Source organism: Salvia splendens, chromosome 12, assembly GCF_004379255.2.
Source record: "Salvia splendens isolate huo1 chromosome 12, SspV2, whole genome shotgun sequence".
In the NCBI taxonomy this organism is placed as follows: Eukaryota; Viridiplantae; Streptophyta; class Magnoliopsida; order Lamiales; family Lamiaceae; genus Salvia; species Salvia splendens.
In genome coordinates, this window is record NC_056043.1 from 3,370,520 (window position 1) to 3,384,172 (window position 13,653).

Genomic DNA, 13,653 nt, shown 5'->3' on the forward strand with positions numbered 1-13,653 from the left:
AGAGAAATTTTTCATTCACAAGGAAAATTTTTTACACTAGGAGGGCTTCAAGGCCATTTTACAAGGAAGAAACTAGACTAAGAGAAGGGAGACGAAATCATACTCCACCAGCTTCGTCTCCGGCTCCTTGGTCTGGTTCAGCTTCTTTCTCCTGAGCTACCTCAGCCTCGCATCCTGCCGGCCTCGCCTCCGCCTCCTGATCGGCTTCCTTCTCCGGATGCCCGGCCCGCTCGACTTCGGCCTCCACCTCCAACGGCTCGGCCTCACCCTCTCCGTTGTAAGTCGAAGCGGGAGAAACGGGTCCCACGGAGGCAAAGATAGCCTCCAGGTTCTCGTCCCGATCAGCTCGACAACTCCGGACTCGGTCTGCAGAAAGCAGGACCGAGGATGAAGCGAGCTCCTCAAGGAGCGGCAGATTCTGAAGCCGAGCTGCTATCTCTCGGCTGTACAGAGGCAGCACGACGTCGGCCCCCTGCTCGCCCTTATCGGTAATTAGCCTTACCAGACTACCGACAAAGGCCGAGAACTGGCTGCTCAAAAAGAGTTTCTCCGTGTAAACACGGAGAGCCTCCCCCTGGGCAGCCACGGCGGCAGCCTCCTTCTGAGCCTCCCGGTGTTTCGTCTGCTCTTGCAGGATGATGAGCTGGTTTTTGGCTGACCGGGCTTCGTCCTGAGCCGAGATCCTAGCAGCTCGGGCCCTCTCAAATTTGGCCTCAGCCTGTTCGGCCAGACTACGAGCAAGATGCAACTTCTTCTGCATCTCCTCGTAGTCGTGGGATGCTTTGGAGAGCTCCACGGAGACGAACTTGGCTCTCTGAAGATGAACAAGGAAAAAACTCAACAGAATGGCCATCAAAAAATGTAGAAAAGAAGCCAAGTCAGAAAGCTTACCTCCACAAAATTCGTCGGCCATTGAAAAGGCTCAGGGACGTGTTCCGGGATGTCGGCAACCACCTCGGAGATGACCAGGTCTTTCCCCGGCACTCTTGGGGACTCATGAAATTTCCCCTTCCCTTTAGCCGAACACGACTCCGGCTCTTTCGGATCCGAAGAAGAGGTTTTTTGCCTCTTCGGATTCTTCTCGGCTTCAGACGCCGAGCTAGGGGCCCTCTGCCTCTCCGGCTCCACAAGCTCGGGGGACTTTCGGATAGCCTTATTCAGCATGTACACTGCCAAAAAGCAAGAAAGCAAAGTCAGATTTTCTTCGTTAAAGCAGTAGAGCATAAAGATAAAGAGAAATCCTCACCCTCGGCCTCTTCGTCCGAAGACGAGATGTCGAACACGACGTCGCCCTTGACGAGCTCAGACTCCGTGTATTGTTTCCTAACTATGGGAATCTTGTTGAGCTCGCCATCGAGCTCGTCCAACGGTTCAGGCCGAGGATGACGGATAACGGACTTCGGCCCTCTCCAAGGAAAACTAGGAGCCGCGGTCCTATCATAATAGAAGAAGCGGTTTTGCCACTTCGGCCACTTCGTTTTACAAAAGGCCCTAAAGGGCTGTACAGGGATCAAGTAAAACCAAGACCCCTTCCTCTTAAATTGAAAGAATTTAAGGATCGCCTTCAAAGACAAATCCCTTCCTAACCTACGGAGTTCGGCAGCGAAGGCCGACAAGTGCCTCCAAGAGTTCGGAGTCACCTGGCCTAAAGGAAGCTGAAAAAAATCTAGTAAATCTATAAAGGCAGAAGGGAGGGGGAAACGAAGCCCGCATTCTAAGCAGGCCTCGTACACGGTGGCGTAACCCTCCGGCGGGGAGTCAGCCCTATGATCACCGTCAGGTACCACCGCCCTGCCCCCAGGAAAAAAGTATTTTTCGGGTAGGGATACCACAGTATCCTTACTCAAAATACTATGGAAATACTCTACGGTCTTCTCCCCGGACTCTTTCCGGCCAGAAGACCCCTTACCGCCTCTCCTACCGCTACCCGACTCCGAAGAAGAAGAAGAAGACATTTTTCTTACTTTTTGAAGGTGAAGAAAGTCTGAAGAAGCTCTTGAAAGCGGAAGAAAATTTCTCGAGAAAGAGAGAGTATAGAAGACGCAACAGCAAAGGTGTTCAAATGAGGAAGAAAGAGCATATTTATCAGATTCGGGAAAGATTTCGAGATCGTTGCGCTGTTTCGAATCCCACCTTTTCAGGATTCAACGGCCGGATTTTACTGTCGCATTTAATGCAGGCACGCGCAAGGCACGTCCCCTGACGTCAGCCTCCCCCTTACCATTATCCAGAATGCCGAAGTGACTCACCTCGCCGAAGTGATTCACTTCGCTTTTCGGGGGGGGGTAGTGATGGGGTACGAACTAAACCCTAATGGCAAGCCCAATAACAGTGACGGCCCATCAGCCCAGAGCCCAAGAAAGAGTATCTGTTCGGCACCAAAGAGTTCGGCACGACCAAAGAGTTCGGACTCAGCCTACAGCTCGGTAAAAGCCGACCAGTCAAGCTCTCTCAGATCGGCAAGAGCTGATCGGTAAAGTCCAGCAGTTCGGTCTCAGCATTCGACCGAACTAGGAGTTAGTGGACTCATGAAAGGCCTCCACGACCTCCGCTATACCCACGATCTATTTAGTGGTACGAAGCAGTTATTGAGCAGTTATTGCTCACCCACGATCTTGTTAGTGGGGCTGCAAACCACGATCTTAGTTCAATGTATAAATAGAACTTAGATCAGATAGAAAAAGGTTAGAATCTCTCTAGAGAAAAAATCATATAGCAAGTCTGTGTTGTAAGCTGTAATTCGCAGATCAAGCAATACAAACCTGCCCCCATTTCTCCCCGTGGACGTAGATTTACCTCAGTAAATCGAACCACGTAAAATTTCCGTGTCGTAATTTATTTTTACGAGCATTCATCATCATCAATAATTCGCGGATTCATCAATTATTTTATACTTTTATAAGAGATTTGATTGAATCAATATCATCCATAAAGGATATTATTTTTTGGATTTTCTTTTCTTTGTTTCAACACCTCTTGGTCAAAATATTCGTCAATCGGCCATTTTTTTCGAGCAAGCGTCAATTCCACCTTGTCTTCTATAAAGTTTCTTCAACTTGATTAGGTTGATCATATTGAATCTAGTTTTCAGTTACATACTAATTGCGACCTTGTTACTGAAAAATACATCTGACATTTGGAGAAAAATAAATCTTATGTGAATTTCTATTGCCACAACACTTCAGTTAAGCCAATCTCCACACATCTAAATTGGATTTTGCGTTTGCACTCGAGTAAGGAATCGCTTGCTATTTCTTTGCTCTATCAAGTGACTATATTGGTTGTGTTCATTGAACTGTCAACTAAATTCACAAGTTGAGAATACGGTTGTAAATTACTAAATATTCTCATCATATACTACTCTCTCCGTCGCCTAAGATGACACATTTCTTGATTGACACGAGATTTTAAGAGTTGTTGGTTAATGTGTTTAATTGGAGAAAAAATGTGATTGTAAGTATTAAATGGTGAGAGGAAGAAAGAGAGTTGAATATTTAATTGGTAAGAAAAGAAGTGGTTAAGTGTATTAATTGGAGATAGAGTTTCTAAAAATAGTAACGTGTCATCAAAAAAATATATCAGCATGCTAATGATTCCTGTCATGCTAATTAACATGGGATGGATTGTCTGTTAAATTCATAATTCTTGTCCCACATCGACTTGGTAACGATCCTAGCTCATCTATATAAGTGTGGATAACCCTCCCCCTTATGAGGCATTTTAAGGGGTGAGTGGCCCATTTCTAATATGGTATCAGAGCGGGCCCAAGTCGATGATGGATTATTTCTCTTTATCTCTTCTCTTGCCTACCCACGTGATGGAAGTCCGATGTGTCATTCCGGCCCACACGTGAGGGGGCGTGTTAAATTCATAATTCTTGTCCCACATCGACTTGGTAACGATCCTAGCTCATCTATATAAGTGGGGATAACCCTCCCCCTTATGAGGCCTTTTAAGGGGTGAGTGGCCCATTTCTAATATTGTCTACTACCCCTATGTCAAGATTCTTTAATATCAATGTCAACATAGGTATAATAAAAAAAATGTTTGCACATTTATTATGTAAAGTTAATTATTTTCTGTTTTCTAGTATGAAATATCTCAAAACTTTAAATTCTAAAGAAAGCACAATTCATTAATGGCTTTAGGTGTATATATATCTTGCCAAGATAGTCACACCTTTTTTTTTATTTGTATCGTAACAAAATTCTTACGTAGCAGAAAAATTTATTTTAAACAAATTCACTTCACTTGCTTCTCCTTATTGTCAAAATTGCGATTAAATATTAAGTTAAAATGAGTAAGACCACCTAGCCCTACATAAATAACATGTACGAGACCGATTTTGGATACGAAAAATTATAGGATTTACATGCGTGACTGAATTGAGTGCTAAACTTAAGCTATGACACTACTAGAAAAATTACCCGTTATTACATTAAGGTTATCACACTTTATTAAAAGTGTCAACATAGAAACTCTAACAACACACTGATTTTTCATCACATTTATGTCACGCACTAACGTTACACTTGAGTTAAAATGTCATTTCAATAATCCTATATTCACATTTCTATCAAGTGCAAATAATGGAAACTTGCTCCTACGTCATACACGGAGTGGTTGTTATAATCGAATGCTTAAACATGATTCTAAAATAAAAAAATCAAATAAGTAATTAAATTTAGTTTTAGAAGAAAGTAATTAAAAACCACTTATTGAAAAGATAATTGATAAAAATCAATTTAGTCGAAATTACTAGTTCATGTTTTGTTGTTTATTTTGATCGTAATACTTTAACAATTCCTCCATTATTTATTTTATTAATTTACATGACATGATGACATGTATTGTTTATTTAAAGTTTTATTTTTTTAGTTTCCTAACCCAAAAGTTAATTAAGAGACCCAAACTTAAAATTAAATTGAAAAGGCCCAACCAATCATACTCTCATTCCCGTCGCCTCTCTCACTCTCAATCCCATCTCACAAAATTCAACTTTCAACCCAAAAAATCTCTAAATCAAAGAAAACCCTATATCAGAATCCCCAAAATCGAAATTCCATCTCCCTTCTTCTCCCCGCGATTTCTACTTCCGACGGGTTGCCGGAGCTTCGCCGGCATTTTCCCCTCTGCGAATTCTCCTTCCGGCGAGCTCCCTCTCAAATTCCAATCGGAACTCTCGAGTCGAAGTAGCGTCTGGAAATGAACCCTAGATCGAGGCGAACTCGGCGGCGCCTCTCCCTTCGCCGTCCGTCGGTCACCGCCGCCGCCAAGCTGGCTGTCCGTTTGAAACACCGCGGCCCGCTGCCGCTGCCTCTGGTCCCTTCGTTGCTGGTGTCCCACCGTGGGGCAAGGAGATGAAGCTTCGTCTCTCTCTCTCTGCACCCACAGCTTCGCTCCGCCCGCACCGCTGGCCCTCCGTCGAGCTGCGATTCCGCTCGCTGCAATCCCAGCCGGCGTCGCCTGGATGCGCCGCCAAGGTAGCCACCGTCCACCAATCGGCCCTAAAGCTAAGTCTCTGAACTCTCATTATCTAGCCCGCATCTATCCCGTTGATTAGGTGTACAACGGGTGAAGCTTGGTATTTGGGATGATAGCTATTCACAAAACATGGAAAGCAAAGCCTGAGGACAAGCTATGATTTTTCGTTCTGTTTGGGGGGTTGCTCTTGCTTGGTGGCTTATATCCTAATTTAAGATACATAGTACTGTTGTTGCCTACAAATTATCATGTTGCCTGCTGTTATGGTGTTGAGAAAATGGTTGTGTGTGTGTTCACATGGATGAAAAGGAATGATAAGGAGAGTTGTGATGATTTACATGTTGTGGTGAAGGGCTAAAAGGAAGGAAAGTGTTCTACCGTTCTTGCTTGCTCACTGCCCTTTTCCCTATTGTTTATTTAAAGTTATTGATGAAGTGAAAAACATAATCATTTTTTATGTAATTGTAAAAATAGTGATGATAATAATAATCTCTGGTTTTAAATTAATTAATCCAATCAAATATATGTCTAAATTAAACCTATGATGCATTGCTTGATTGATTTGCTTATTATGTTATAGGCAATAGTTGAGGTCAATTAAATAACTAAATCTGACTAGATGAAAAATCGAACTTTTTTTAACTAAGAGGGAGTATTGGAGCTTGATAAAGGGCTGTTGGAAATAGATGCAAGAGTGGTCAAGCTTGAGGAAGAGCCTCTGGAAATAGAGGTACTTCTTTACCTTTTATTTTTGTTTCATTTTTGTTGATTGGACCTGGAACTTAAGCTTACAGACTATCGAAAATTCACTAGGAAACGGACAAGTAAAAGAGTGTTTGTAAATTCATTAGCAATTTGAGCTCGGTGTGATAAATTTTCTTTGTCCTGAAGAGCAGTTAACACCTTAGTAATTTTCTTGACCTTATTTATGATGTTATGGAATGTAGCAATTTTTGAGTTATCATTGCTAAGATATGTTATTGACACAAATTGATGTTAATATTTTGTGTTTCTAATATCATAACAGGAACACATTGTTGGTGCGAAGATGAAGTTAACCAAGGATTCTAGTGCGGATGAGAATGCAATAAGGAGCTTCTAAGAGAAAACCTAAGTGATAGATAAATTGTATAGTCATTTAGAACCTTTTTTGTACCTTTTTATTTAATATTGTATACGATTACATGAAAACTATTACATAAGTTATTTATATAAAAATATGTTTTGTATTTGAAGTCATGCTAAATGTCATGGGGAATTGATAGTACGTTGGAAAATGGATGTAATTATATATATTTAGATTTAGAAAAATCAAATAATGCAATTTATAAATGTTTGGAGGATGAAAAGATAATTTTTACATATATGTAGGTTAAAACTGTAAATTATGGATATTTGTAGGTGAAAATGTAATTATCAATATTTGTGAGGGGGATTCTGTAGATATTTAGATATAATAATGGGTGTGCTCGCATTGATAATATCCTTACACTTTTAAGTGACATGAGATTGTGTTTTTCTTGACATTTATGAGTGTGGTAATAGAATGTGTATTATTACAAGTTACCTATTCTTACATTTACTGTCATCACATTCACACAAGGTGTGATTATAGATAAAGTGTAATAAAAACATATTCCTGCTCACATTTTCAAGTGTCATTAAAAGCCAATTTTCTAGTAGTGTGAAAGTCTACCCTATTATTTGAACCTCTGCTTTCTCTATATGGGTATATTCAACGAGGACCAAACCATACATGCTATGCATCTATATAGGTAGGATGTGGATAGCACAAGGCATGATTTCATATAAAAATATTGAAGACAAGGAGAAAACTTTAATTGACATTGCTGAGCTGTACTCAAGTGAGTTGGCCTCCAGGTCCCATCGTTCAAGTTGAATTCCAGTTAGCTTATGATGTCGCCAATAGAACTAGAAAATACTACTATCATTCATGCAAACTTCATGATGTAGTACGAGAACTATGTTTGAAATTGGGGAAAATAGAGGATTTTGGTGTGCAGAGTTTGGAGTATCAAGGTGGGAAACTTAGTACCTTACTATTGGAAGCTTCCTCACATATGAAAATCCAACATTTGGCTATCCGTTTCAGAAGTGAAGTTGAGCATGAGCTTACAGTCGCTTTTGGAGAAGATACTAGCAAACATATAAGGTCTCTTCAAATATCCAATCTCATAAAATCGAATATTATTGAGTTTCCCTCACAAAGTATACTTGATTTTCAGAAATTGAAATTGTTGAGAGATCTATTTATCAAGAGATTCAGACTTTCAGGAGGAAGGTTACCGGGAGGAATTACTAATCTTGTTCACCTTAGATGTTTGCGTTTAGAAGAATGTGAACTTGATAAGCTAAAAATTAAAGACAAAAATTGTTAGTATTTTTCAAAATTTTATAACGTAGTTAACTGTGTAAATATTTTTGTATCCTTAAAAAGTAGTTGTAGTAGTACTCCATCCGTCCCAACTAAGTTGATATAAAACTTTTTGGCAAGAAGATTAAGAAATTGTGTTGAATGGATTAAATGAAAATATAATAAAATTGGAAATAGAGAAAAATAGGAGAGATAAAGAGAGAGTAAAGTAGATGATGAAATAAAATAAGAGTGATTGGATATTTTATTTTTTTTGTCAAAAAGGGAAATGACTCAACTTTGTTGTAACGAAGGAATAGTTAAATTTTTGTAATATAGGAGTACGTTGTAAAATCCTTTCCCTTTTCAGTTTAAGCGACCTTTTGTAGTAGTACTCTGTCTACGTCATTCGTTGTAAAAAAATTTGGTTTAAGCGACGAATAATTCTACCACAATTTCTAAGGTTCTTTTATTTTTCTAAAACCTAAACCTCAAGTTTCTTCAACATAATGGATTCGATTACAATAGACTTTACTTAATTCTATTTAATTAAAAAAAATCAGTCTAATTATATTATGATCTTACCGTGCATATCTCGATTACAATAGACATGCATATCTCAAATTATAATCTCGAATCCTCGTATAAAAAGGCTTAGTATATCCCCTATAAAACCCCAAAAACTTCCACATTAATTCAACCGTAAAGAAATATGGTGGTGCATAGAGATATAACCAAGGATGATCTCAAAGACTACCTTCACAGGCCTGTGGATCTCTTCGACGCACTATGCATCGTCGCCGAACGAGCAACGGAGATACGCGACAGCGAGGAGAAGGCGTTCCGGGAAAGCCAACGTGTTGTCGACCGCAAGGGCAAAAAGCCGATCATCTGCATTTTGCCGAAAAGGCCTAGAGACGAAGCCTCCCCAGCCCCCGTCCCCGCCGCCGCTGCGAGGCCTAAGCGAAGAAGGCCGCCCCTTCCCCCCCTCTCGCCGAAGCCGAAGCGGGTGAGAAGGCCGCTCCCTCCCCCCCTCCGCGAAAAGCCGCCGCTGCCGGCGGAATTTTACACCGCGATCAAGGAGATGGCCCTAGCCAAAAAAGCGGTTGCAACGGAGGCGAAATTGGTGATACAGAAGCAGCTCACCAGTACCGACCTGAGCAGCGGCCACAACCGCCTCTCGATTCCGTTCAACAACATCGAAAATGATTTTCTCACGGAGGAGGAGAAGCAGTATCTCCTCGGCCATGATGAGAAAAAGAAGAAGCTGTTTCTTGAGGTGGAGATCGTGCAGCCGTCGCTGGAGGTGGAGACGGTGAGGTTTTGCCGGTGGGATATGCCCAAGGAGAACGGGAAGACGTCGTCCACCTACGCGATTAGAGGGAAATGGAATGCGATTGTGAACAACAATGACCTCATCCTGGGGATGACGGTGCAGCTGTGGTGTTTTCGGGTTGATTGGGAGCTGTGTTTCGCACTCGTGAGTGTGCCAACGAATCTCGCCGACTGAATTACGGCGGTGGTCGGATTCTGGAATTAGGGTTTTAGGTATTGTGGGGTTTGAATAATTAGTTTAGGTAGTGGTATTGTTTGTTTGTTTGTTATCTTTTATTCTATGTATTGTTTGTGATTATTTTGTCATCAATTATCCAACAATTTATGGTTATTAACTTTGTCTTCTAGGCTTCAAGTAATGAGAATGAGTACGTTTTAATTTTGGTTATTTTTGGTTACTTTTTCTATTTCTATTTCAATTTCAATTTATTCTCCGTTCATCGATGCATAGGTATTTAATTAGTTACTCTTATGAAATACTAATATAAATTGGTTAGGGTTTTAATTTGGATATAGTTGAGAAATTTGTTAATGAATGTGTAGATGTGCAGATATCGATGGCCAGCTGTTTTTTAAAAAAGAGATAATAATTTATAATGACTTGATTCCCACTACTTCATCTTTTAAAAAAACAAAAACTTTAATAACGAAATATACAATTCAAATTATATTGCGAAAAAATAGCGAGCGAGATTCTATACAACATCAACTATAATAACGATAAATTCGTAATTTTTCTTCTCTTCTAATGCATTCAATCCACGTTTCACTACCCTTCTTCTCAACACAAGCATCATACTATTGACTCATTGTAACATTAACTTAATAAGTGGACTTATAAAACTAAAGTAAGGATTCAATCATTTTCTAAGTTTTTAATCATATATAGGATGATTCAACCTCCACAAATTCATGATCAAGATGATGAGCCAAAATGACGAGATTAGAATGATTTTCACTAAAAGATACTCTTTTCGTCCATAATAGATGTCATACTTTTCTTTTAAGTTTGTCCCACAAAAGATGTCACATTTCACTTTTTTGAAAAAAATTATCTCACATTAATATAAATACACTATTTTCTCTCTTCATCTAATACACAAAACAACATCTCCTAAAATCTCATGTCATTCTTCAACTATGCCATTAACTATGCCATCTACTATGTGATGGAGGGAGTACTTAAAACTCATTCTCACTGAAATTAAAAACGATAAATTGACAGATGGAGTATTTGGTTACAATAAAACAATTGGAACACTAACAACAAGTAACCACTAACAATTCATTCTAACAAGCAATACTAGTAGTATACAAATTAGTTAAACCCTAAACCCTTTCCACAAAACATAAAACCCTAATTCCTAAATTCAAGCGGCATGATTCCTCGTCACCTTCATGAGCGCGAAGCACAGCTCCCGATCAACCCGAAAACCCCACAGCTGCGCCGTCCTGTTGAACCGGAGTTTATTGCTCTTCACAATCGCATTCCAACTCCCTCGAATAACGTAGGTCGACGTCTTCCGACTCTTCTTCGGCATATCCCACCGGCAAAGCTTCACCGTCTCCACCTCCAGCGACGGAGGCACGGTCTTAACCAGCTTCTTCTTTTTCTCATCTTGGCCGAGGAGATACTGCTTTTCCTCCTCCGTGAGAAAATCGTTTTCGATGTCGTTGAACGGGATCGAGAGGCGGTTGTGGCCGCTGCTCAGGTCGGTATGGTAGAGCTTCTTCTGTATCACCAGTTTCGCCTCCGTCGTGGCGCCTTTTTTGACTAGGGCCATCTGCTCGATCGCGGCGTGGAATTCCTCCGGCAGCGGCGGCTTTCCGGCGAAGAGGGGAAGGGGCGGCCTTCTCTTCCGCCTTTATGGCTTTGGCTTCGGGACGTATTCGTCTCTACGCCGCTTGAGGGTTTTTGCCTTGTGGTCGACAAGGGGTTGAGTTTGTTGGAATATTAATTAATAAACTTGATTTTGTAAATATCTAGATATTATATAGAATGATCTAGAATTAGGTAGAATTAACTAGAGATAGAATTCTCTAGAATATAGTAGATGTTATCTAAAAATATCTAGATTTTTCTGAATAAAAATCTAGATATTTAGAATATAAAAAGAATTAAGTAGAGAATTCTAGAATGCGTTAGGATGCCTATAAATAGAGTTGGTTGTAACATTTTGAATAAGCTGAGAAGTTGAGAGGATTTGAGAAATAGAGCGTTTCTTTGTTTCCCCACATCACAACCACTCCAAAAATCATTTCACATATGTTCCATCCATTCTCTTCTCAAATATTTCCTCCAAACTAAATTACTCCTCCAACCTATATCTTATATATTCCAATAGAGTTTCCGACAATGCCTCGTTTTCGTGTATCTCCTTTGCTCGTCCGACGACGGCGAGGAAATCAACCTTCATGTGAAGCATGTCTTTCATGAATGCCAAGGAAATCAACCTTCATGTGAAGCATGTCTTTCATATGTCCATGGTTATGTCTCTCTTCCCCATCTTTGTGGATTGAGAGATTGAATGTAATAATTTGTGCCATAGAATGAGGATTTTTATTTTTGTTTAGATTGAATAAAGAAAGAATTGGAAATTTATGAGATATGTGTAAAAAAGATTCAAGACATAGTTATCTTGCAACAAATTTAAATTCAAATATATTACCATATCTAATCTATTATCCATATACATATCCAATCCCAAATTAAGAGATATGGTGTAAAGAGAAATATAATCATGGATAATTAATTTATTTAATCTATCCTAAATTAAAGACTTGGTGTGATTGATTAATCCTATCAAAATATGCTGTTGATTTCACATTTAACGGTAGGTGACTATCCGTTAATACTCGACCGAATATGCCTTGATTGTATTTATTGAAAAAAAGTTAACAAAGTAGTACTAATTTTTTTATCACTAGACTTTGACAAAAAAATACGGTGACATCATGTTAATGAGTATGTCTATTTGTGAAATAATTTTAAAAATATCATTTCTCGTGACTATCTATGAATAGAGTGCTCAAAGGGACATTTTGTGAAATAATTTTAAAAATATCATTTCTCGTGACTATCTATGAATAGAGTGCTCAAAGGGACATTAATAAGTTCAATAAATTCATGGGAAACTAAAATCCCTTCGGCCATGTTTGGTTGCCAGTATTCTGTCTGTGAAAGTAATCTGATTCCTTACATTCTAAATTCTTGTGTTTGTTTCGATTTTTAATCAATCTGGGAAAGTAATCAGTATCCCGAGAATAAGGAAAGTTAGTACAACTTTCTAGGAATCAGAATCCTAGCTTATCTTAGGTATTCTTTTTCCTAATTTTAGGATTCATACATATTTAATACAATATATTATTATTATTATTATTATTAATAAATACAATGTTTTAAAAATAATTTTAAATTATAAATCATACTTAATTTCAGTACAATAAATAACTATAATTAAATTTATCATAATTATAACTATATTATTTTAATATTTCTATATAATTGTTATTATAATAATAATTAATAATTTATTAAATAATTAAAATAAAATATATAATATAAATGAGATAATAATAATAAATAATTATTATTATTTTATAAATTAATAATTAATCAATAATATCGTAGTGAAATTTAAATCATAAATTTCTTTTAATTATAATATCCGTAAATATTATAATTATAATAATAATCATATTTATTATTCTAAATAATAATAATAATCATATTTATTTTGATTATAATACTCCATGTAACTATAATGCCAATTATATTATTATATATTATGATGGATGATCCATAATTCCATATTTAAACTATCCATCGTAATAATAAATATAATATAATTATTATCATTTGTAATAAATAATTTATTAAAAAATTTATATTATTATAAAAAAATAATAAGTACTATATTTTTAGTTTGATGTTTAAATCAAATATAAAATATAAAATCTTGATATTTTCCAAATACGAGAAAATAAAGTTATTAGGAATCATATTCCTATGATTCATTTTTCCAAGAATCATTTTCCTTGTTAACTTTACATTCCTGTCAACCAAACGCCTTCATGGTTTACACTGATAGGCAGCGGAATCAAATGTTATACTAGTTCATTTTGCTGAAACTAAAATTCAAATTATCGTCCTATAAAAATATAAAATCAAAATATATTTCCAATTTGTGAGCCATAAACTAATCAAATCTTAAGTTATAAATAGTGGGTAGACATTAAATATCGATTAATGAAGATGCTTATTACCTCATGATATCAACTTTGTCATATAGGAGAATAAGTGAAAGCTCAAAGATGTGTTACTATTTTCATTGGTGTATTACGTTATTTTAGTAAAATTTATCAAGTTAGGGCAGCAACATTATCATCGCTCCTAAGGACTCATTTGGTTGTACTGATAGGTGATGTGAATCAAATTTACATTGTTATTCCCATAACTT

The 13,653-nt window shown here is 37.9% G+C and overlaps 2 protein-coding genes and 1 long non-coding RNA gene across 3 annotated transcripts; 2 read left to right on the forward strand and 1 right to left on the reverse strand.

The window, feature by feature from the left end:
• The first annotated feature begins 4,912 nt into the window (after window positions 1-4,912).
• Window positions 4,913-6,723, forward strand: LOC121759243. Its single transcript, XR_006041620.1, has 2 exons — window positions 4,913-6,214; window positions 6,512-6,723. It is a non-coding gene; the product is annotated as an uncharacterized LOC121759243 (long non-coding RNA).
• A 1,847-nt stretch (window positions 6,724-8,570) lies between these two features.
• On the forward strand, window positions 8,571-9,490 carry LOC121757406 (putative B3 domain-containing protein At3g24850). The gene has a single exon (XM_042152960.1). It carries the CDS (start codon window positions 8,571-8,573, stop codon window positions 9,366-9,368), a length of 798 nt encoding a protein of 265 aa, XP_042008894.1. The 3' UTR covers window positions 9,369-9,490.
• An 882-nt stretch (window positions 9,491-10,372) lies between these two features.
• Window positions 10,373-11,132, reverse strand: LOC121758230 (putative B3 domain-containing protein At3g49610). Its single transcript, XM_042153650.1, has one exon. The coding sequence runs from the start codon at window positions 10,975-10,977 to the stop codon at window positions 10,564-10,566; it is 414 nt and encodes a 137-aa protein (XP_042009584.1). The 5' UTR covers window positions 10,978-11,132; the 3' UTR covers window positions 10,373-10,563.
• Window positions 11,133-13,653: the final 2,521 nt, after the last annotated feature.

Excerpts from the sequence above, each read along its gene's own strand:
- LOC121757406 (XM_042152960.1), top strand. The coding sequence starts at position 8,571 with ATGGTGGTGCATAGAGATATAACCAAGGATGATCTCAAAGACTACCTT.
- LOC121758230 (XM_042153650.1), bottom strand. The coding sequence starts at position 10,977 with ATGGCCCTAGTCAAAAAAGGCGCCACGACGGAGGCGAAACTGGTGATA.